General features: G+C 54.2%; 7 protein-coding genes across 7 annotated transcripts; 4 read left to right on the forward strand and 3 right to left on the reverse strand.

Moving 5' to 3' along the window:
- Positions 1-6,406: 6,406 nt before the first annotated feature.
- Positions 6,407-8,809, reverse strand: BKCO1_4000065 (het domain protein; the record flags this gene model as incomplete). Its single annotated transcript, XM_020275477.1, has 1 exon — positions 6,407-8,809. The coding sequence occupies one exon, from the start codon at positions 8,807-8,809 to the stop codon at positions 6,407-6,409; it is 2,403 nt and encodes an 800-aa protein (XP_020128440.1).
- Positions 8,810-9,213: 404 nt separating this feature from the next.
- BKCO1_4000066 (mitochondrial intermembrane space import and assembly protein 40) lies at positions 9,214-10,085 on the forward strand (the record flags this gene model as incomplete). The annotated part of the gene is made up of 3 exons (XM_020275478.1): positions 9,214-9,427; positions 9,500-9,857; positions 9,917-10,085. 3 exons carry the CDS (start codon positions 9,214-9,216, stop codon positions 10,083-10,085), a joined length of 741 nt encoding a protein of 246 aa, XP_020128506.1.
- A 982-nt stretch (positions 10,086-11,067) lies between these two features.
- On the forward strand, positions 11,068-11,720 carry BKCO1_4000067 (dihydrolipoamide acetyltransferase component of pyruvate dehydrogenase; the record flags this gene model as incomplete). The annotated part of the gene is made up of 2 exons (XM_020275479.1): positions 11,068-11,609; positions 11,687-11,720. The coding sequence occupies 2 exons, from the start codon at positions 11,068-11,070 to the stop codon at positions 11,718-11,720; spliced, it is 576 nt and encodes a 191-aa protein (XP_020128442.1).
- Positions 11,721-12,706: 986 nt separating this feature from the next.
- BKCO1_4000068 (glycoside hydrolase) lies at positions 12,707-15,007 on the forward strand (the record flags this gene model as incomplete). Its single annotated transcript, XM_020275480.1, has 2 exons — positions 12,707-12,743; positions 12,816-15,007. 2 exons carry the CDS (start codon positions 12,707-12,709, stop codon positions 15,005-15,007), a joined length of 2,229 nt encoding a protein of 742 aa, XP_020128444.1.
- A 448-nt stretch (positions 15,008-15,455) lies between these two features.
- On the forward strand, positions 15,456-17,183 carry BKCO1_4000069 (peptidase s8 s53 subtilisin kexin sedolisin protein; the record flags this gene model as incomplete). The annotated part of the gene is made up of 5 exons (XM_020275481.1): positions 15,456-15,587; positions 15,637-16,082; positions 16,142-16,299; positions 16,377-16,648; positions 16,707-17,183. The coding sequence occupies 5 exons, from the start codon at positions 15,456-15,458 to the stop codon at positions 17,181-17,183; spliced, it is 1,485 nt and encodes a 494-aa protein (XP_020128443.1).
- Positions 17,184-18,138: 955 nt separating this feature from the next.
- Positions 18,139-19,636, reverse strand: BKCO1_4000070 (alpha beta-hydrolase; the record flags this gene model as incomplete). The annotated part of the gene is made up of 4 exons (XM_020275483.1): positions 18,139-18,918; positions 18,975-19,205; positions 19,264-19,277; positions 19,333-19,636. 4 exons carry the CDS (start codon positions 19,634-19,636, stop codon positions 18,139-18,141), a joined length of 1,329 nt encoding a protein of 442 aa, XP_020128491.1.
- Positions 19,637-20,385: 749 nt separating this feature from the next.
- On the reverse strand, positions 20,386-21,077 carry BKCO1_4000071 (uncharacterized protein; the record flags this gene model as incomplete). Its single annotated transcript, XM_020275484.1, has 2 exons — positions 20,386-20,879; positions 20,942-21,077. 2 exons carry the CDS (start codon positions 21,075-21,077, stop codon positions 20,386-20,388), a joined length of 630 nt encoding a protein of 209 aa, XP_020128492.1.
- Between the last annotated feature and the right edge of the window lie 490 nt (positions 21,078-21,567).

Raw genomic sequence — 21,567 nt, forward strand, 5'->3', positions numbered from 1 at the left:
TCGCTCGGTAATAACGAATGCATAATACATACCTTTATTATTTCGTTATAGACGAGTTCTTGGCAGCATTTATACGTATTATTAGTATTATTACACTTATTCATTGTCAACGAAGGGAGAGAATTTATTATATAATTTACTATCTACTCGCTAACCTAATCTCTTCGTTTACACCGAAGCCTAAACAGTAATTAATAAGGGTAAGTAGTAGGCGTACGGTGCGTAACTAAGACCGTTAGAGTAGGCCTAGTATTTAGAATAGCGTAAACGATATCCTTTATAAGATTACGCTACTTTTAACCTATCGCCTAGCGCTTCGTTAGTAACGAACGGATTTAGAGTTAATATTACGTATCTTAAACTTATTTAAAGCCGTCTACCGCTTAGTCTAACTATTAATCGAGATTAGTTAAGCCTCTAAAAACGTATCTTCGTATACGTAGCTATAGGGTAAGATATCTTCGTCTAGGACGATCTAAGTATCGTAGATAATATTATTTCTAGTAGATATAGGGGTATTTAACGCCTAGTAGATATAGTACTTTAGCGAACCACCCGTAGAACGCTAGAAGATTACACTATAATTTACTCGTTAGCAACGAATTATAATAAGAAGGACTCGTTCTTACTAAATAAACTCCTTTATTCTATCTTAAATATTCTAAGACTTCGTATACGGGCCCTAGCGAGCCGTATACGCTTAAACCCGACTTTCTTTATAGTTAGTTCGTTTATAACGAAGAGGGGGTTAAACTTACGCCTTTCTTAGATTACTTAAGCTCTACTATAAACCGTCTATACGCCTAGCCTAATTAGCCGTATAGAATCTTAGAACTTAGCTAGCTTAGCTAAAGCCGCTATAGAAGCTAATACTAGCTAGATAGCCGGGGAGAGTAAAGAAAGACTAGAAAGGTATAGCTATCGTTAATAACGAAGTAAACTAGTATAGTATAAAGAAGGAAAATAAGATTATAAGAGACGTTCGTTATATAGTAAACCTTCGGTAATAGCGAGTATAAGTAGCTATCCGGCTATACGGTCTAAGAGCGCTAGCTACTTAGCTATACTACTTACGTTCGCTATTAACGAGCGCTAGCTATCCGGCTATATAGCCTAGAAGCGCTATTAACGAATACTAGCTACTTAGCTAGCTACTTACGTTTATTATTAACGAGCGCCAGCTATCCGGCCGTATAGTTTACGAGCGCTAGCTACTAGGCCGTATAGCTTATACTCGCTAGTTGCGAGGGCTAGCTATTCGGCTATTTAGCTATAAAATTAGCTATTTAACTATACTACTAGCACTCGTTAATAGCGAGTATAAGCTATACGGCCTAGTAGCTAGCGCCCGTAAATCGTACGGCCGGATAGCTAGCGCTCGTTAATAGCGAGCGTAAGTAGCTAGTATTCGTTAATAGCGTTTCTAGGCCGTACGGCTAGATAGCTAACGCTCGTTAATAGCGAGCGTAAGTAGTACGGCCGAGTAGCTAGTACTCTTAGGCCGTATAGCCGAATAGCTACTTATACTCGCTATTACCGAAGGCCAGCTAATAATAAATACTTATATAGTATTCGTACTAAACGAAGAGCGGAATAACCAGCTATACGCCCTTACTAGTATACGGCTATAGAAGAACTACTATTCGCCCGGAACGAACGTCTATTAATACTATTATAGTAGTACGATTAGATATATTAGTAGAGTAGGTTCGCTACGGGCGAATACTACTAGTAGAGCGAAATAATACTATAGTTCGCTATAAACGAATACTACTAGTAGAGCGAAATAATACTATAGTTCGCTATAAGCGAATGCTATTAGCGGAGCGAAATAATATTATAGTTCGCCGTAAGCGAATACTATCGGCGGGGCGAAATAATATTATAGTTCGCCGTTAGCGAAGTAGTAGTATTATATAGGCATCGTTAGTAGCGAAGAGGAGGGTACTCGAAAGAGTAGTAGAGCTCGTTACTAGGCTAGTTATATTAGAGTTTATACTCGTTCTAGACGAAGATACTAGACCTCCCGCTATATTATTATAGTAGCCGGTAGCTGCGGAGGCTATAAAGGCTATAGAGGCTATAAAGGCTACGAAGGGGGGATAATATAGACTTATTTAGACCGAGTAGGGGTAGAAGATAAAATTAGTAGTAATACTACGTTATTTCGATCTACTCGTTCCGAACGAAGAGGGTCTCTTCTTATACTATTTACTCCGGATTTTATTAGACGTATTATTACTCTTAGTTCTATTCTTCGTCGACGCCGAATAATGGCGGGTTTATAGTAGACGGGCGTCTTTAATTCTATCGTTAATACTAAGTCTCTATTAATCTACTAGTATCGGTCGAATAACCGAGGATTAAGAAAGTATCTTCGTTTATATAGAATCGTAAAGAGTGTCTAGTAGTATAATCGGCTATATATCGCCTTAAACGAACTAGTATATTATCTTCGTTAGAAACGAGGGTCGGACTAGCTCTTAATCTAGTTTTACTTAGCCTTAGTAAGCTTAAGGGAGGTCTATATTAACGCGTAGCGGTAAATCTAACCCTAATAGTAGTTCTAGAACTCGCTATAAACGGCGGTTAGACGCTAGATATTATTCTTCGCTTCGTCGTAAACGATTATTATAGTAGTAAGCGCCTACTACGTCTCTAGCCTACGGATAAGCGTAAAGACGTTACTACGAGAGTTAATAATCTACTTCTTAATCTAGGTATAAGCGCCTTTAATACGAGACGTAGTAATATTACCGAAATATAGATAGGCCTTCGTCTATACCGAAATAAATATCTTCTTCTATAGCTACTACTCCGCCTCTAGATAGTTAGAAATACGAGTATTAAGTCTCTCTATACTCGCTACGGTCGAAGTAAACTCCTCTTCGGTCTAGGCGTTATAGTATATAAAGAAACGATTTATAATCTCTTTCGCCCTCGCCGAATCTACCCACTCCGTATCTTACCGGAATTAAGGATGCCTCTCTCGTATATAGATAAGGATATCCTTATTAATATACTAGTAGTAAAGGATAATTAAAATACCCGTAAAGCTACGCTTTACTATATTAATATAACTAATATTACGGTCTATTAGAATAACCCTTAAAAGTAGTACTTCGTTTTTAACGAGAATCTTATAGAGGCTTAAGAGCGCCTAGTAATATACCTCCTTCGTTTAAGACGAAAGAAGGCTAATACTAAGCGGGATTATTCGGTTATTTACTATTATACTAACTATATTTAGTAATAGCCGGTTATATCTATTCGTCTTAAACGTAAGATTAATAAGTAGAATATCTAGATTAGTACGTTAGAGCTTAATCGTCTCGGAAGAAAGCGTAAGTAGGGAATCTAGTTAATACTCGTTATTAACGATAAAGTAGAAGGTAAAGTTCTTTCGTTAAAGACGAGAGAGTAGTATATTTACTATATTCTCGTATATAAGCTTCTAAAGGCGATTAGCCTATTAGAGGTTATAGATATTCTATTACGTTACGAGCGTAGTAGAATATCTATTTATAATAGACGTAAGAGACTAGTTCGCTCGAATACTACTAAGCTACTACTCTTAAATAAGCTTAATAAGCTATAGTATCTCGGCTCGTTACCGACGACGCTAAGAGGCGAAGACACGGCTATTAATACTAGGCGGGTAATTATAATAGAAGCTTAGATTTTCTTATTAATAACGAATCTCCTATTCGCTATTAACGTTATTACGGTTGGTAGTAACGAAGAGAAAGCCTATCTTATAATCTATACGGATAGAACCTCTTCTAGAACGGCGACTATTTAGCTAATTTAGTCTAGACGAATAGTATTCGTCTAGATAATTATTATCGTCCGGGTTAGAGTTATTACGGGTGCTATTCTTTCGCCCCTTACGATTATAAATAATACGTATTTAATAGATGGCTCTATTTATCTTCTTCTACTTACGCTTGCGGAAGTCTATACTATACGTAAGACCCTAGTTATAATAAGCCCTTTCGCTATTAGCGAAGGACTCGAACGTCTCTATTAGTAGAGGCTTAATAATAAAGATCTATTCGCCCTCGTCCGTTATAAACGAAGGATAAAGAAGCTAGAGTAGAACTCTATTATTCTTAATAGCGGTATTAGGGTCCTCTTCGGTTTTACTAAGGGCTATAATATTCTCCTTAGACTTAGATCTAGACTCCAGCTCGTTTCTAGCGAAGATATTATTACCGATAATACTAGCTTCGTTATTAACGAGCCGGTATCCATCGTCGGACTCGCTAGTAGATTCGAGATCGATAATCTCTATAGTAGTATAGATAGAAGGCGCGTCTTCGCGTTCGTTAGAATCGAGCGGATCGGGCGGTAGTAGTAATTAGCGGGCGACGTATATATCTAAGGTATATATACGTTCCTATCTAGGCGGTTCTCGTCTAATACGTATAATATAGTATATCGCTTCGTTTAGAACGTAGTTAGATATACTAGTTAGTATAAACGAAGTATTATTACTAGAGGCTTAAGGCTTAAGGCTTACGGGTTACGTTATTCGATAACTATAAGCTATAAGGACTATAGCTTCGGTCGCACCGAAGTAGAGTAGAAGAATTTATAGCGTGGTATATACGTTTAAAACACTATAATTATAGTAGTAAGTATTATTATTATATTCGTTATTACCGAACGTGCTACACTAATCGCTAAAAAGTGGGGAGGGTGGTACGTTAAGATTTCGAGGGTGGTACGTTATCGCTTCCCGTGGGCTCGGACGCCACAACGTCGATCATCGCTCTTGGCTGCCCTCGCACGTCCTGTGCAACGGCTGGTGCGCGCTGCATCGCGGTATTACTCGTCGGAATGGTCTCGACTTTATTTTCCATCAAAACGGCGCCGTGTCCGTCCAACGTTGCCGCTCAACTCTTTCCCGCAGCCATTTCCCCCCTCTTCCCCGGCGTACTCCGCATTGTCTCGGTGTCGTTGTCTGGACAGCCTCTGGCTACCTACTGTCACTGTCAGTCCTGCGACGCCTCATGGAAACACGTACGAAGAAAGAGTCAGAAGTCCGGATTTACCCGCGCGCCCTCCATCAGTCGCGCCACAAACTATATGGAGCACAACCAAGCCGTGCCGTGGCGCTCGGAATGCCTTTGCTTCTCATGTGCACACAGGACCTTCTTCTTCAGAAATGCCCCACTGTCAGCCATATTGATACGAAGCTGAAGTGAGACACGAGTCGTTGCAATGTGGACCCGTTTCATTGTTACGCGCGTTGCCAGAGCTTCCTCTTTGGATTGACAAACGATACAGCCTTCGAGAGCCACAGCAGCTGGAAAAGAGTCGCTCTTAATACTCGTGTCTGACACCGCATTGCCAAGATTCTCGAAACTTGTCTGAGATTGAGTAGAGTGTTATGTCGGTCCTGTCAGCATACAAAGAACCTCCTACTGCCAGCCATTGAACCCCCGGTTTTCGCTGCTGTCTAACTCGAAGCCACTGATGAGGATTTGCCCCCAATTGGGAAGATTTGATAATGCAACGTCCCATCGAAAGCGTTCCCAACAGTTGGGACCTGAAAATGCGTTGGTTAGCATCATCCCGAATGCTCATACGTGATTTGGAGAGCCTTACATTCCATACTGTGGCAGCCGCCGTCCTTGATGACAAAGATTTTGCAACCTGGGCAACGCCTGGCGCCGGATTTCTTGAGAAGACGGATGAGTCGATGCGAGTACTCTTCCGAGGAGCTGAACTCGGTGCACGAGTGCTCTGGGTGCCACGGTATGCTGCAAACTTGACAGCGCTCTCTCGCACATTTGCGACATGCTACCCGCGGAAATCCTGGGCGAGTCGTGTCGAGCATCTCGCGCCCGGTGCAGTCCGGGTACGGGCAGATCGAGAAAACTGACGACGCCTTCACATATCGTCCAGCACGGATTGCATCGTATGCCCTTGCAAACCTACGGCCGAGCAGACGTATTGCCGCAATAGAGGTCCACTTTCGGCCGCAGTGCATGCATGAAAGCGGCGCTCTAGAGTCATTGTCGACGGTGGTGAGAAAGTAGCGGCTGATGCAATCTCTGCAGGTAGCATGCGTGGGAAGGCCCATTGGAGAATCGTGATCGTAGAAGTAGCAAGGACATGGAAAATCGTGAGCCTTAGAGAGAGTAAAGAAATTCCGCAGAGGCATATAGCAGCAGCAGATGGTGCAATGGTCAAACTTCCAAAATCGTGCCTTACGACTGAGCCGTGCCAGAAGCCGTTGTAACCACGCCATGCCTGAAGTTGGAATGTATAAAGACCGGCGGATCGTGTGTGCAAGAAACAAGAAGTAGAAGAAAAGGTTGGGGATCAAGTCGAGGTAAACCGTGGTAGAGACTCTGTAACTCTGGTAAAAGAGGGGGACGCCTTTCAAGCCTCCATATTACCCAACGACCCAATGTTCTTCATTCTCAGTAATTCTTCCGACAGTCCACGGAAACCCCTCGGCGTCAATTTTCGGCCGATGACTTCTATTTTCATTCTCGGTCGAGTCTTCGGACGTCGAGCTCGATGAGAGATCGACTGCTTCAAGCTGTACGTTGCAAATGTACCGACTGTTCCTTGTCTCCGGGTCAAGAATCTCCACGAGAATTGCGCGCTCCAAGTCAAAGATGGCGCGGCTGGACTTGTCGGATGGTCCGTGATGGCTCAAGAACTGTTCGCGCTGGTGCAGGACGAGAGCCACTTGGCCAGTCGGCGTGCGTGCCTTTCCTTCCTTGGCAGCAGCGGAGGAGCCCAACCCTTCCTGGTTGACCACCTCTACCAAGTCTGCGGGCTGAAGGCTGCAGCGATACCATCTGCCGCTGTTCTCTTCTCGAATATGAAATGATCCGGGTTGTCTGCGGAGGAAGTCCGCGTCGATGGAACCTACTGACAGGTCGAGATGAATGCCGAAAAGATCGACACCGAGGCCCTTCCAAGCTGATCGAGACACCCTTCTAGACCGCGATGAGAATAGCTTCGATGATGTCTCGGTGATTGACAGAGTAATCCATCGCCAGCCGTCTTGATCTGGTCGTGGGCCCGAATGAAAGATGATATCCTGCGGTATCTGGTAAGGGTTTCCGAGCCTGGAGAAAGCTAGCTTCCACCTCTCAGTCAGCGGAAGCTCCAGCATCTCCTTCACCTCTTCTACGAGATAGAGCAGGCCGGCAAAAACAAACGATTCATCCTCAGCCTTGCTGGTTCTTCGGCCCACTATGGCGTTCCACGTGGATCGCAGTTTCTGCCCGGCGTCCTCTCTGTGCCACGTCAATTTGCTCACACCATGGTAGGGTACGTTTCTGTTCCGACGAAGAAAATCCGACTGGACGAATATCTCTCGCCGCCTCGCCGGATTGCTTTTCCAGAAGGCTTCAAAGGTGCGCCAGTGGCCAAGGACAACGTCAAAGGTCCGCGGATTGGGGGGGAGTTGGCCAGACCACATGAAGTTGTCAAGGATTTTGGATAACTTGGCCGCAAATTCGAAGAGAGGGATGGTTCCATCGCAGAACTGGATGAGGCATTCCCTTTCGGGGAGTATGGCTTCCTGCAGAGTCCACAGCCGACGCATCCATCCGGAATAACGTATTCTGAGCATGGTTGTCTCGTCTGACCCGAGGCAAGACGCGCTCAGTAGCTCGGCGTCGAGAGTAACAACGATTGACGCCTCTTTGTACGTCCTCGCCATCCGAGATATTGCAAGTTTGCGATATGGTTTGTCCTCCTCCCCGACTGGCACACACAGCGTGTCGATCCAGATGTCGACAGGCCGTGTTTCATCACCTGGGCGCGGATTCCTCGATAGCCCAAGAGCAATCCGCCTCAATTTGCGGAGCTGGCACAGTGGCAACTTGTTTTCGACTGCATTCCCTAGACCATCTGACCAGACATGGGATATGGCAATCCAGCCGGTGGAGTCTTTTGAGGGAATCGCCTGAAGCACAATATCTGAACGAGCGCCATCCAAGCTGTGAGGCAACACGACCACAGGAATCTTGCCGGAGTCCAGTATGGAGAGTATGTCTGACCTGGCCGGGCCAACAAAAGCGCACTTGCAGGCTGCATCCACGTGACTCGTTTCATATGTCGCTTCATTGATCTGGTCCGCATTGCAAGCTGTCTGGGAACATTGAGCATGATCTTTTGTGCGGGATTTGGTGTTCAAAGTCAAGGTGAAGAACGAATTCAGCAGGTCGGGGGAGCGAGCAACGTCGCTCGGACACCAGCCGGCTTGACGCAGTTGCGAGTTCAGAATGCTGCTGGGCGGAAGAGCCACAAGGTCGTAGCCACGTTCGAAGGCTTCTATTTCTCTCGGAGAGCGGACGTAAGTCATGATTGTCTGTACGAGGACCTTGACGGACAGCCATATTGCGGGGGTTGGAGACGCGGCGTCTTCCAGCTCTGCGTCGTGGCGAAGGACGATGCGGATGGCTTCTGCAAGCCACTTTTGGTTCTTTCTGAAAACGACTTCCTGTGTCTTGCCGTCTGCTTCCAAGAAGTCCTGTCTCCATTTGACGATGCGCTGTACCAGATTCTCCGTCGTGATCTGAGGACCAGACTCTGTGTGGCGGACAAAGTCGGCGGCGTCGACGGGGCCGAGAAACTCATCGAGGATGCCAAAGAAGAGCCAGTTCTGGAGCAGTTGGTCTCTCTCCTTTGGCTCGTAGAGCTGGAATGAAGTCTGCTGTCGGGCTTCGTGGAACGACTCGGACCAGAAGTTGCGGCATTCGTACGGTTCGCTAGACAAAAAGGGTATCTCAACAGGCGTGTACAGCGCATCGTGAAAAGGCAGAAGATGATCCATGGTTCAGATTGCTATTGCTGGGCCGATGATGACGCTGTATCTACGGGTTCATGGTGTGGGAGACTACTGAAGCGCCCAGGTGTGAGCTCTTCAACTCTCGCCGAATCGCATAGCCGCAACTTCGACAGGGTGCTGCGAGATGGACGCGACATGAGCAGGCGAGGCGCGAGGCTGGCGATGACGGCGGTGATGGCAAAGGCTGGCCGGGAGTGGCTGTTTGGCCGCTGCAGGAACGGCGGCCGATCGGAAGATTGCGGCTTTCGGCCGCTGACAAAACGGTGGCGCGGGAAAAGTCCAAGCAGCGCGTTGCTCGACGTCAATTGCCCAGCAGCAGCCTGTCCATCGCCCGTGACGCCCGCCATCCGTTTCCCTTGTCTTCCTCAATTCCCTTTTTGTGCGCAGCCATGTTCCGCCCAGCGACGCGCGCCGCCATGCGCGCCGCCTCCAGCTCGTCCATCTCGTCCATCAGAGCTCCCGCTCAACGCAGGCTTGTCAGCACCGCTCCGCCCACCCACAGGTCGCGCAGCTGGAAGAACTCCGCCGCCCGCTGGGGTCTCGTCGCCGCTGGCATTTACTACTACAACACGAGCAACGCCTTCGCCGACGAGCCTGACACCTGTACGTACACCGCCCAAGCCATTGCCTCTCCACGCGCGACAACAGCCCATTGACCAGCTCCACCGCACACAGTCGTGACCCCGCATGCCGCCGCCGCCGCAGTCTCCGCCGCCGTCGACAACGAGGACCTGCCCACGCTCGAATCGGTCGCCGCGGAGCGCAGGAAGCGCCTCGAGGCCGAGGCTGCGCGCAAAGCTCAAGCCAAAGCCGCCGCCGCATCACAAGCCGACGCCTCTTCGCCCGAGCAGCTAGAGGCCGAGGCCGACCAACAGGGCGCCTTCAACCCGGAGACTGGCGAGATCAACTGGGACTGCCCGTGTCTGGGCGGCATGGCCCACGGCCCCTGCGGCGAGCAGTTCAAGGCGGCCTTCAGCTGCTTCGTCTACTCCAAGGAGGAGCCCAAGGGCATGGACTGCATCGACAAGTTCAAGTACGTGGCGCGAAACAATGGCAGATTTTGGGACGATTTTGGCTGACGCTGGGCTACAGGGGCATGCAGGACTGCTTCAGGCAATACCCGGACATCTATGGCGAGGAGCTGGAGGGCGACGACGAGGACGGCCCGGCGGCCGAGGGCGTGGATGCCGCCGTGGCTCAGGATCTTGCCGAGACGGCGGTCCCGGCCGTTGAGGCGCCGAAGCCCGCCACCGAGAGCTGAGCTGTGTAGTTCTACGGGGCCAACGGAGAGATGCAGGTGACATTGCATCGGCGGGAGCAGAGGCGCAAAACACTATACTCATCACAGGAGCGGGACACTGAGAGCTCCCGGCTCGTGGCGTGCGGGATCATGTATAATAGAGGATGCAAAGGGAGCATCTGGCGCATGTAGAGCGGGCAAAAGCGGGTGTACAATTGAACTGGGTTCCCATTCTCTGCTCGATGGAAGTCTGGGGAAATTCTGCGCGCACAGACACGGTGGAGCGGGGCATGCGACGGGCCTGGATCGGAGCTGTGACGTCTCTGGTGGGATGTGGGTGGATGCTCTCAAAGGCGCCTTCCCGGGCGGCAGCGGGTTTCCAGTTTGCGCCAAGCGATGACGTAGGCATTGCAGGCTAGCCATTTGAAGCTGCAAGCCATGCGAACCTGCACACTTCCTCTTAAACCCTCGTCCATCGTGTGACTCTCTCCATCCATCACGCGTCAAGCTCACAAGTCTCTTCGCCATCTCCAGCCCGCTCTCCCAGTGCTCTTGCGCATCTGCGACTCTGCACCCGCATCTCAGCACCACCTCACCCGCTCCACGCCCTCCAACCATGTCGTACGCTTCTGTTGCTGCCAGCGGCCCTTCGCAGAGCGCCGAAGACGTGAGTCCGAGCCCATTGATGCCCCCCGCGAGCGTGCGCAAGCTAACCCGGTCGCAGGCGTAAGTTTTTCCCGTTCCCGCCTTTTGTTGCACCCGCACAGGCGCGCGCAGCCGGCGCAGAGATAAGCACGCCATGCGACGACGGGGCAGTGTTCGGGCGGCAGAGAGGCATTGTGCGATGGTCGCGCGAGCTTCGGGTGGGCATGGCACGGTAGCGATGCGTAGGGCTGAAGGCGAGCCCAAAGAGCACAGCCGTGCGGATCGTCCAACCCTTCAGTTTCAAACCCAAGCCGCGGCATGCCTCTCCTGCTGCAGAGCACTCCCTTTCGTTTGCCCCATGGCCGCTACCCTGTCGCCCCAGGTCGCGTGGGACCTGTTCCCGTCGTCGTTGCGGCGCATTTCCATCACCGACGAGCTTCTTGCAGAACTGGTCCAACCGCCCACTCTAACTCCTGAACCCAGACGCGCCCCGCCCGTTCCCGAGGTTGCCCACACCGACGAATCCACCCACTCGCTGATCGATGTCGACTCGCCGCACATCTCGTCGGTCCCCTCCGACTTCGAGTCGCAGACGATAAAGACCGAGACCCAGGCCGACCGCGTCGAGCGCGAGATCGACGCCCTGGAGCGCCAGGCCCAGGAGAAGCTCAAGAAGGATTTCCGCGGCAAGCACAGGGGCCGCAAGGCCGGCCAGAGCATCCGCGAGAACGCCGGCAACCCCGTCGTCCTCGGCAACTTTGTCACCATCGGCGCCCTCGGCGCCGTCCTGGGCCTCGGCGCCTACAAGAAGTACAACGCCGGCCAGCTCAACTGGAAGGTCGCCGGCGCTTGGGCCGGTGTTGTGGGTCTCTTCGGCGTTGCCGATTACTACGTTTCCAAGTAAGTGTATCGCGTGTTCGGCTGACCGCCTTCGTCTTGGCCCTGGCCCCTGTGATGTGCTGACACATCATCACCAGATACCTGTTCGAGAAGTACCCCACCAAGAAATAGACGACTTCTTATGATACCAACGCGGCGGCGTTCTGCGGACTTTTCTCTACTCGTCTGTTGTCTCATTCTCTACTTGCCGGGTTTTGCTGGTTCAGGCTCGATGACACTGTAAACCGTGTCGTTTGATTTTGTAATACCACTTTACTACTACAAATCCATCTCTGTTAAAGACGATTCTTTCTTGTCATGAACGCGTGATGCCATGTTTTCTGCTTCTTTGTTACTCCATGGTATCAAGAAGCCCTTTTCATGACTTGACCTCATCCTCCCAATTCCTTCACCTCCCCATCCTACTCCTCAACATAGCTGTCCTCTTCTGCTTCTGCTCGCGTGCGTGTTTTCTTTGTTGTCGGAGTCCGGGCTGCAATCTCGGTCGTTGGTTGGCCATGAGGAGATTGCTTCGGAAGGAGATGAAGTGACGTCTTGTTTAGCTTTCACCGGGTAGTAAGTTTGTTCCCCGTGATTGTTTTGTCTGTCGAATGCCCTTGGCTGGTGGTGTTTCCTTTCGAGCATGCTTGATCAAGATGTATAAAGGTATGTTCAAACGACGTCAGTGCAGCAAGTCGTGATAGCAGCCACATCCCTGCATCTCCCACTTCCCGGAACGTCAATCATTTCCGTTTCGCAAGAACCCCGCAAGATAGGCGCACGTATCCATTATCACGGTCCCGAGCCCGAGCGTTACATCGCTTGTACCTTTCCAGCATGCGTCCGCACCGTTTGTGGCTACGGAAGCCGGGTAGCCTTCTTTTAATTTACGCTGGCCGCATAGCACCGGACTTGCTCCCCGGAAACAAAGTCGTCGTACGCCAACGTCACCTCGGCGCTATCGGAGCCCGTTCCCCTGTAGCATTCCAGGGTAACGACTGAGAGCCCAGAGTGCAACGTTCTCTAACGCATTGATTGCGGGGAGCTAAAAGGCCAACACGCCGTCGTCCAGCTGCCTCTTTTACGGACCTACACGTGTGCGGTTACTCTGCTTCGCAATGTGGATAACATTCCTTGTCCTGTTGGCCGCGAGTTGTAAGTAATGCTGCAAAGCTTGTGCTGTACTTAACACGGCATGATCTCCACAATGCTGATCTCAATCTTGAGGCTCTGCGCGGCTCTTGACGATTCCGACGATCCCGTTTAAGCCCACAAATGGTTCTTTATCGATCAGCAGTCTCCGGTCCATCGTCGTCGATGAGAAATACGTCGACGCGGTGAATGAAGATGGCGAAACGCTCATCCCACCCACATTGCTAGAGTTTGCTCAAACCTTCGCCACGGACTTCAGCAAAACCCTCGGGGTGAACCTGACGCTGGCGACTGGCACCGCTGCTGAAGCAGGCTCAATCTTTCTGACGCTGGACCACGCCACCGACTTCCTCGATGCTGCCGGGCGCCACACATCTGAGGGCTACAGCTTCTCGGTAACAGGCAATGATGTGACGATTGCCGGAGCCAGCCCTTTGGGAACATGGTGGGGAACTCGAACCCTCCTCCAGGCCGCAGTGCTCAACAATGGCACCATACCGGCGGGTTCCGCGATTGATGCTCCCGGGTGGGCTACGCGCGGTGTCATGCTGGATGTCGGGCGCCATTACTACCCACCCGAGTTTCTGGTCGAGATGTGCTCGTACCTCAGCTTCTTCAAGCAAAACACTTTCCACCTGCACCTGAGTGACAACATGGGCAGCGTCTACCTGGACAACTACGACTTCATGATGGGTCTGTATGCCGCCTTCCGCCTCGACTCGGACGCCGACTCTCTGGCCGGGCTCAACAGGCGTAAGAACGAGTCCTACACCAAAGACGTCTTCGAGAAGATGCAGCATGACTGCGCCTCCCGCGGCGTCACCATCGTCCCAGAGATCGAAGCGCCGGGCCACGCCCTCGTCATCACGCAGTGGAAGCCCGAGCTCGCCCTCAGCACCGACTACAGCATGCTCAACCTGTCGCACCCGGACACGCTGCCCACAGTGCAGGCCATCTGGCGCGAGTTCCTGCCCTGGTTCCACAGCAAGACGGTCCACATCGGCGCCGACGAGTACGACTCGTCGCTCGCAGCCGACTACAACGACTTTGTCAACGCCCTCAGCACCTTCATCCGCACCGAGTCCCCCTCCCACTCCATCCGCATCTGGGGCACCTTCCCGCCCTCGCCCGCCTACGCCAACAACATCCCCCCCTCGGCGGCATCCATCCAGCACTGGGAGTTCTTCGAAGACAACCCGCTCACCGACTACCTCGCCCGCAACTACTCGGTCCTCAACTCCGACGACGCCTTCTACGTCGTCAACAAGTGGTCCGGCTCGTACCCGCAGTCCCTCTCCAACCGCACCCGCATCTTCCACGGCGACCCCTCCGCCCCCGGCGGCGCGCCCTTCGCCCCCCACGTCTTCGACACCTCCAACGCCACCAACAACCCTCCCCGCACCCACCCGCGCCTCCTCGGCCACGTCGCCGCCCTGTGGAACGACTGCGGGCCCAACGCCACCACCTACTCCGAGGCCTACTACGCCTGGCGCGACCTCCTCCCCGCCCTCGCCGACAAGCAGTGGGGCGGCGCCGGCGGCGGTGACGCCCTGACCGAGCCCGCCTACGCCGCCGCCTTCCCCGCCCTGCACGCCGCCGTCCCCGCACAGAACCTCGACCGCCGCATCCCCTCCCCCGCCGGCGGCCCCACCATCCTGCGCTACGACTTCGCCGACGTCGTCGTCCAGCCCGCCGCCACGGTGGTGCCCGACTCGAGCGGGAACGCGTACCACGGCGCCATCGTGGGCGGCGGCGGCGGCGGCAACGGCAGCGACGCGTGCGGCGTCGACGTGGATGTTGCGGGTGCGGCGGGTGGTGCGGCGCTGCGCCTGGATGGCTCCTGTTTCGTGCAGACGCCGCTGTCCAGCAAGGGCCGCGACTACACGCTTTCGTTCGCCGTCCGTCCGGATCCCGACCCTGCTGTCTCCACGCCCGGCGGCGCGCTGTTCACCGGCGGTGACTCGGCGCTGCTGGCTGGCAACGGGTCGAGCGAGAATGTGATGCTCGTCGCGGCGGGGTATGGCTTCGCGCTGAATTACAGTTTGCCGCGGGGCGCGTGGACGGAGCTGAGTCTGGTGGGGAAGGGGAACAGGACGTTTTTGGATGTGGGGGGCGAGGGCGGGCGGATGGAGTTTACGACGGTCATGGGGATTTTGGGGAATAGTTTCGTTTGGGGGAGCATGGCGGTGGAGGCACCGGTGGGGAGGATCGGGGAGGGGTTCGTGGGGTGGGTGAGGGATGTCGTGTTGAGGGATGGAGCTGAGTGAGAATGAGAGGGAATGGAGGTTTCGTGTCCGAGTGTTGTCTCAGGTACACTGACCAGCACTCCCTTTTCCTTGACCATGTGTAGGTGACCGCCTGTTTCTTTTGATAGCAAACCCCTTCGACCTTCTCAATCTTCCCGAGGCAGAGGACGGCTGCCACGCTAGATCTCGGGCCGCCTGCCAATCCGCTGAGCGCGACGTGCTCGTCCCAAACGGGAAAGTGATCGGGCGCGATATACTGGATCCACAAATTAGATCGCTGCACTAATAACCTTCACCCTGGGCAGGGACCAAGCAGCACACCTTCTACCAACGTCTGCTAATCCATCGCCACCGGCTCACTGGGCCTCCGTTTTCCGTTTTCCCAACTATAGTGTTTCGATCGTGATATAGTTCCAGCGAGAACACTTCAAGCTGAAGTCTCGGTTTGCTTACACCAAGCGGTCCCGCCATGTCCACCGCCAAGCCGGGGCGCGATATCCCGACGGTGGCTTTACGCCACAAACAGAAGTTTGCCGACGCCATGAAGGACCGACCCGCGAGCTGGCATCAGGGGCTCAGGAGATCGGCAGTGCAGAAAGTAGTATAAAAGCCACACGAGTCGCGACGTAGGTAAGAAGCTACAGCCGCAGCCGCAGCCGCAACACTTTGAATTCCAGAGGCTGCAGAAGGGAGGCTCGCCCAAGATGATGTTCACTCCGCTCATTCTTCTTAGCGCCGGCCTACTCGGCGCTCTCGCGGCGCCCTCGCAGCTGCTGCCGAAGCCCCGCGCCAACACCAGAGAATATGATATCGTCATGGTTCCTGACGCAGACATAGCTTCCGTGCTTGGCATCCTCAACCTGAACTTGCACGTGGAGGACGTTCTTGCCACGTACAACAACACGCTGTTCAAGGGCTTCTCCGGCACCATGACGGCCGAGGAGGCTACCATCTTGGGCGCCATGCCGCACGTCTTGGCCATAGACGAGGTCATCGAGGCCAACATTGCCGAGTCCCGCGACAATGCTCCCTGGGGTCTGCAGCGCATCTCGCAGAAGGAGACCATCCACACTTCCACGTATCCGCTTGCTCGAGAGTCAGTTCTTCTCCATTCCATGCAGAGGGACGCAAACCGCTGAAACCAACCCCTGGCAGGTTCGAGTACCGGTACGACTCCTCCTCCTCCCTCGGCCGCGGCGTCGACGTCTACGTCCTCGACACGGGCATCTTCACCTCGCACTCCGAGTTCGGCGGCCGCGCATCCATGGGCTACACGTACTGGAAAGGCAACAACACTGACGGCCACGGCCACGGTACGTCGCCTCCATACTTTCCTTCTCCTCCCCCCCATTCCTCACTCTGACTAACACGTCGCCCTCCCTTCCCACAGGCACCCACTGCGCGGGCACCATCGCCGGCGCCACCGTCGGCGTCGCCAGCAACGCGAACCTCATCGGCATCAAAGTGCTCTCCGACGCCGGCCCGGGCCCGTCGACCGCCCTCCTCGCCGGCCTCAACTACATCGCCACCCAGCACGACTCGCGCTCCGCCGACGCCGACTTCGTCGCCTCCGTCATGTCCATGTCCTTTGGCTTCGAGGAGCGCTCCTCCGCCATCGAGACCGCCATCCAGAAACTCGTCCAAGCCGGCGTCCATGCCGCCGTACGTCCTTCCCACCCCCCAAACCCCACCCGCTGACCCCCAAACCAACGAAAAACAGATCGCCGCCGGCAACTCCGCCACAAACGCCTGCACCGTCACGCCCGCCGCGCTCGGCGGCTCCGGCTCATCCACGCCCGTCCTCACCGTCGCCGCCGCCACCTTCGACGACCGCGTCGCCGACTTCTCCAACACCGGCCCCTGCGTCGACGTCTTCGCCCCCGGCGTCTGGGTCGCGTCCGCCGGCATCGGCGCAACGGACGAGTACACGGTCAAGTCGGGCACCAGCATGGCGACGCCGCATGTGGCGGGGCTGGTGGCGGCGAGGGCGGCGGATGTGGATGTGGGGAGTAGTAGTGGTGCGCCGGGGGAGGTGAAGAGGTGGGTTGTTGAGGGGGCGGTGAGGGGCGTGTTGGTGGGGAGGGGTGGGGAGGTGGCGAGCGAGGAAGAGGAGAGCGGGGAGGGGATGGTGTTGGCGTATAATGGGGTGGGGAGTGTGGGGGAGCCGGAGGGGGAGAGGAAGTCGTTGTTCGGGTAGTTGGTGGGTGGTGGCGTTTTTTCGGGGGTGGGTATGGTGGTAAGTGGTTGTGGGTCGCTCGGCCACGGGCGGTGTTTTAGAGAGAACGATGGAGGGGGGTTTCAAAAAACAAAAGTGATGTGTTGAGGTAATTTTAATTTAGTTTTGGAGACAGGTAGTCGTGGAAAATTAGGTATTTCCTGTTGGTGAGGGAAAGTAGATGTAGATAGCCCTTACGTTGGTGGCACCCCAGGCCTATTGTCGAAATGGCAGATGTTATCCTCAAGTATCGTGGTAGTGATGTGTCGCCTTGTGGCAAATATTGCTCATTTTGTGTTAAACACTGCGCGCTAGCTGTTGGTCGATGATTTGCTGTTCAACATTCATCAAGTGACATCAACAAGTCTCTCTTCTATCCACGATCGGAGCATAAATGGGAGTGTTTTCAGAAACAAAGGTTGTAAGGCTGCCACGAGCATATGAAAGTGTTAACGTGTGCGGATGGCTATGCATATTCAAGGCTAAGTGCAGGGCACACAAGGTGGCCAACAAACAAACATGTTTGTTTGTCTTTGCTTGTTTCAACCCAACAATCAAGCAAAGATCGAGGGTTATGTAAAACAAATAAGCAAAGACGGAGGGCTGCCATCTTTTGTAATGCTTACTTTTTCCTACACTTCACCCCACCTGACCGTTTTTGTAAGAAGAATGATGAAGACTATCATGGAAAGCTGGATTGTGTCGCTCAAGCACCAAAGAAAAAGGCATTTCAAAGCGAGACAGTCAAGGCCATTGTAGCATACGCTGCCCGGAATATGCGCTAGAATTCCAAGCATCAGAATGTTGAAATTCCTGGAAATGTGTGATGGTAGCGAGTAGTCGGAAATACATCAAATTCCTCTTTAAACGTTATGCCCGCCACCTCCCCGGTCCCCGGCTCCATCACTTTCCACCACCACCACCACCATCACCACTATCACCACCAACCTCTCCACCAACTCCCCCACCCCCACCACGACCACCTTCCCTGCCCCTCCCCTCCACCATCTCCGCCCTCCCCCTCCCCATCACCGTCCAGACCCCCCAACCCCACCACCTTTTCAATCCACGCATGCACCACCCCCACAATCTCCCAATTATTCCTCTCCAAATGCATAAAATGCGCATTCCCCCTCACGCCCGCATCCTCTGCCAACCTGATCCACTCGGCCGGCACGCCCGCCTGCCGCAGATACTCCACCACGCAATGATCATACGTCGCGTGCGGACTGGCCTCGCTGGTCAGCGCCACATACGGCACCCGCGCGACGCGGGGGAGGCGCCTGGGCAGGTGGGCCTGCAAGTAGCAGGCGCGGCGCTCGGGGCGATCGGGGCCGACGAGGCGGACGGCGAGGTCGGCGGCGGTGGGGTCGGCGACGGCGGGGTCGTAGGTCAGATGGGTGTTGGCGAGGCCCCAGGGGCGGGCGCGGGAGGCGCCGGTGCCGGGGTGGGTGGCGTTGCCGAGGTAGGAGACGAAGGGGACGTTGGCGGGCTCGAGGTTGACGCTGCCGGCGACGAGGGCGGGGCAGTCGTTGGAGAGGAGGAGCGGGTGCAGCGCGCCGATGGAGTGGGAGACGAAGAAGGAGGGGGTGGCGATGAGGGCGAGGAGGGCGCAGCCGGATGCGCGCATGGAGAGCTCTTGGGCCGTGAGGTTGGAGGTGAGTGGGATGAAGGTCGATTCGAAGGCGTCGAAGGTGGGGTCGGACTTGAGGCCCGTCTGTGGGGAAGTGTTAATCGGGGGGAGTGGGAAACGGTGAGGTGGATTGGACGTACGCCTGGCCATTGGGTGTGGAGTTGGGATTGCGGGTAGAGGTTGGCGCGTTCTACGGCAGTGAAACCGTCCTCGCTGATCTCTGCTGTCGAACCGATGCGCATGGGGAAGTTGGTTAGGTCTTCTTCAGAGCCGTGGCCAACTGAGGTTTGATCGACTATGTAGACTTGGTAGCCGAGATCTAGAAAGTACGAGGCGAAGCCTTTTCGGTTGTCGGGCGTATTGAGCCATGTCTGTACGACGTGTCTTTCGTTAGTGGATGATCAGGAAGGTGGAATGAGACTGGCGTACCACACCCGATGTTCCTTTCGATATGTTAGCGAAAGAGCGAAATCGAGCATTGTTTGGATGGAAACGAACCTCCTCCGTGGAAGAAGATGACTGGGTTTGGCTGGAAGACACCATTCGCGGGCGTCAACTTCTCAACATAGAGTTGATCGTATGTGAGATTGCCAGCTGTGGTCTCGACATAGCGTCCACCAACGTAGAAGATGTCGCGGTGATGTAAAGACTCGCCGGTTGAGCATGCAGGTGAGATGGCATTGACCCCAGAACACTCGTCTTCCGGTGTTGAAGACCCAGGAGAGTATTGACCAGGGTGGTTGTGAGCCGAAGCTGCGGCGAGCTCCAAGGCTAAAGCGAGAAACACTGGGCGAGACAACATGTTCAGAGAACACAATTGACGATGTCGATTGACAGGAACGGGGCCACTGAGGTCGATAAGGCATAAAGACATGCAGAGAAGACAAGGCGAAAGTTGGATCATGTGGAGTGAAGTATATGAATTTGCTGATTGCGGAGCTAGAGATGGGGCGCGGTAGACAGACTCGAAACATGCTAAAGAAGATTCCGTGTAGTAGCGCTAGAAGGTAGCGGAGGTATGAAACTCCGAGGGAATAGGGCGACGTGGTCAGGCAAGCAGTGAACTACCGAGTAGTCCTGGCACATTGTGCTGGCATTCCCGGAGAAGCCGAACTCGGCCAGCATCCAATACTCGAGATCCCAGCAGCAAGCAGCAGAGGGAGGGCCAGTTGCTGAAACAAACGGGTGTTTAATCCGTCGAGTAATATCGAGCACGAAAAAGCAAACAGGCATGGCGTTGTTCCGACGGCCGGCTCTGGCCTAAAATAAGGATAATTCCGCGCGCGTGGTTTACCCGAGACATGGTTCCTTGTTAGCTCTGACGGTCATAGCTCAAGCAGACTGCACCGTTCTGCCGCCGTCACAGGGCGAGTTCGGTCCTCCATCTGTTGGCTCAAGGTGATTGAGAGCGGACAATGTGGAGAGTTGCAATCGGGGCGAACAGGCTCTGTGAGATGGATGATCCAGCACAGATGGCGCGGCAGCCTTTGACTGTTGCCCAACTTTGCTTTGACCTGGTCCTCATTGTTCTCGCCACGGAACCGGCGCATCTCAAGCGTCTCCCACAATTCTCTTGACGCGTTCGAGCAGCACGGGGGCTTCTCTTCCCAACCTCCTCTTCCCGTCCTTGCCGGGAGTGCGGGCCTTGGCCATTTGCTTCCTCATGCGCTCGCGCTGAGCCAGCTTCTCCTGACGCTGGCGGTCAGCTTCCTCACGGGCTGCCCTGCGAGCCTCGGCCTCTTCCTTGCGTTTCTGGCCCAGGGCAGCCTCTTTGTTGAACGTCTGGGGCTTCTGCTGCTTCCTGCGCGGGCGGCGTTCTTTTTGCTCGGGCTCGGGCTCGGGAGACGGCGCGTTTAGCATAGCCTGGCGCTCGGCATGAAGCTCGAGGGTGGGCTCGGGAGCGGGCGCGTTTTCGCCTTCTCTATTCCCGTCCTCGTCGTGCTCGGTATACTGGGGCTTCTGGTGGTGCAGCTCGGTCTCGCGGATCTTTGCATACTGCTTCTTGATCTTGGCCTTGTGAATCAGGTCCTGCTTGATTTTCTGGACTGGAGGGGGGTCAGCAGGTGCAGGTGCAGGCGCATAGGCGCGGCGGGCGGCTGTCACGCACCCTTGCGTCTGTGGGTGCCGTCGGGCAGATTTGCGGGCCCGACGGAGAAGCCGCCCCTCCTAGGAGCATTGCTGCTGCGTGGCTTCTTCGCATGGGCGGGCGGATCGTGGTCGTCGTGCTGGCGTTTGGCGGGCATTTTGGGGGTGCGGTGATAGGGCTGGCAGATGATGAAATTTCTCAGTCTAGCGCGGGCGGCGAGTGGGCCAGGGCGGCGCGCAGGCGATCCCGCGGCGCCCCAACTGGCCCCCAGGCCACAAGTCAGCGGCCATCACGGTGCACATCCGATAAGGGCGGTGGTGCCAGCTGCAGCAGCGCAGCCCATGGCAGCGCGCCAGATGGGCGGCTGCGTGGCTGGGCGGGGCCTCCAGCGCGATTGGCGCATCGTGTGACTTGCAGAGAACTGAGCCTTTGTCTTCCGTCATACCTCGTCCCTCTCAGTCCTCAATGCCACCCCCGGGGCCCTGCACGCGCACGCCTCACCCGCGCCGCTCGATTCCGGCACAGTCCCCGCTCGCGGCAGCCGTGGTTGGCGCTGGCCGCTGTGACTCGCCCGCTCTTACTCATCGCCCATCGCTCCATATCCCGGGTCCTGCTCTCCGACCTCGCTCCATCCGCCCGTCACCACC

Source organism: Diplodia corticola (assembly GCF_001883845.1).
Source record: "Diplodia corticola strain CBS 112549 chromosome Unknown scaffold40, whole genome shotgun sequence".
Taxonomy (NCBI): domain Eukaryota; kingdom Fungi; phylum Ascomycota; class Dothideomycetes; order Botryosphaeriales; family Botryosphaeriaceae; genus Diplodia; species Diplodia corticola.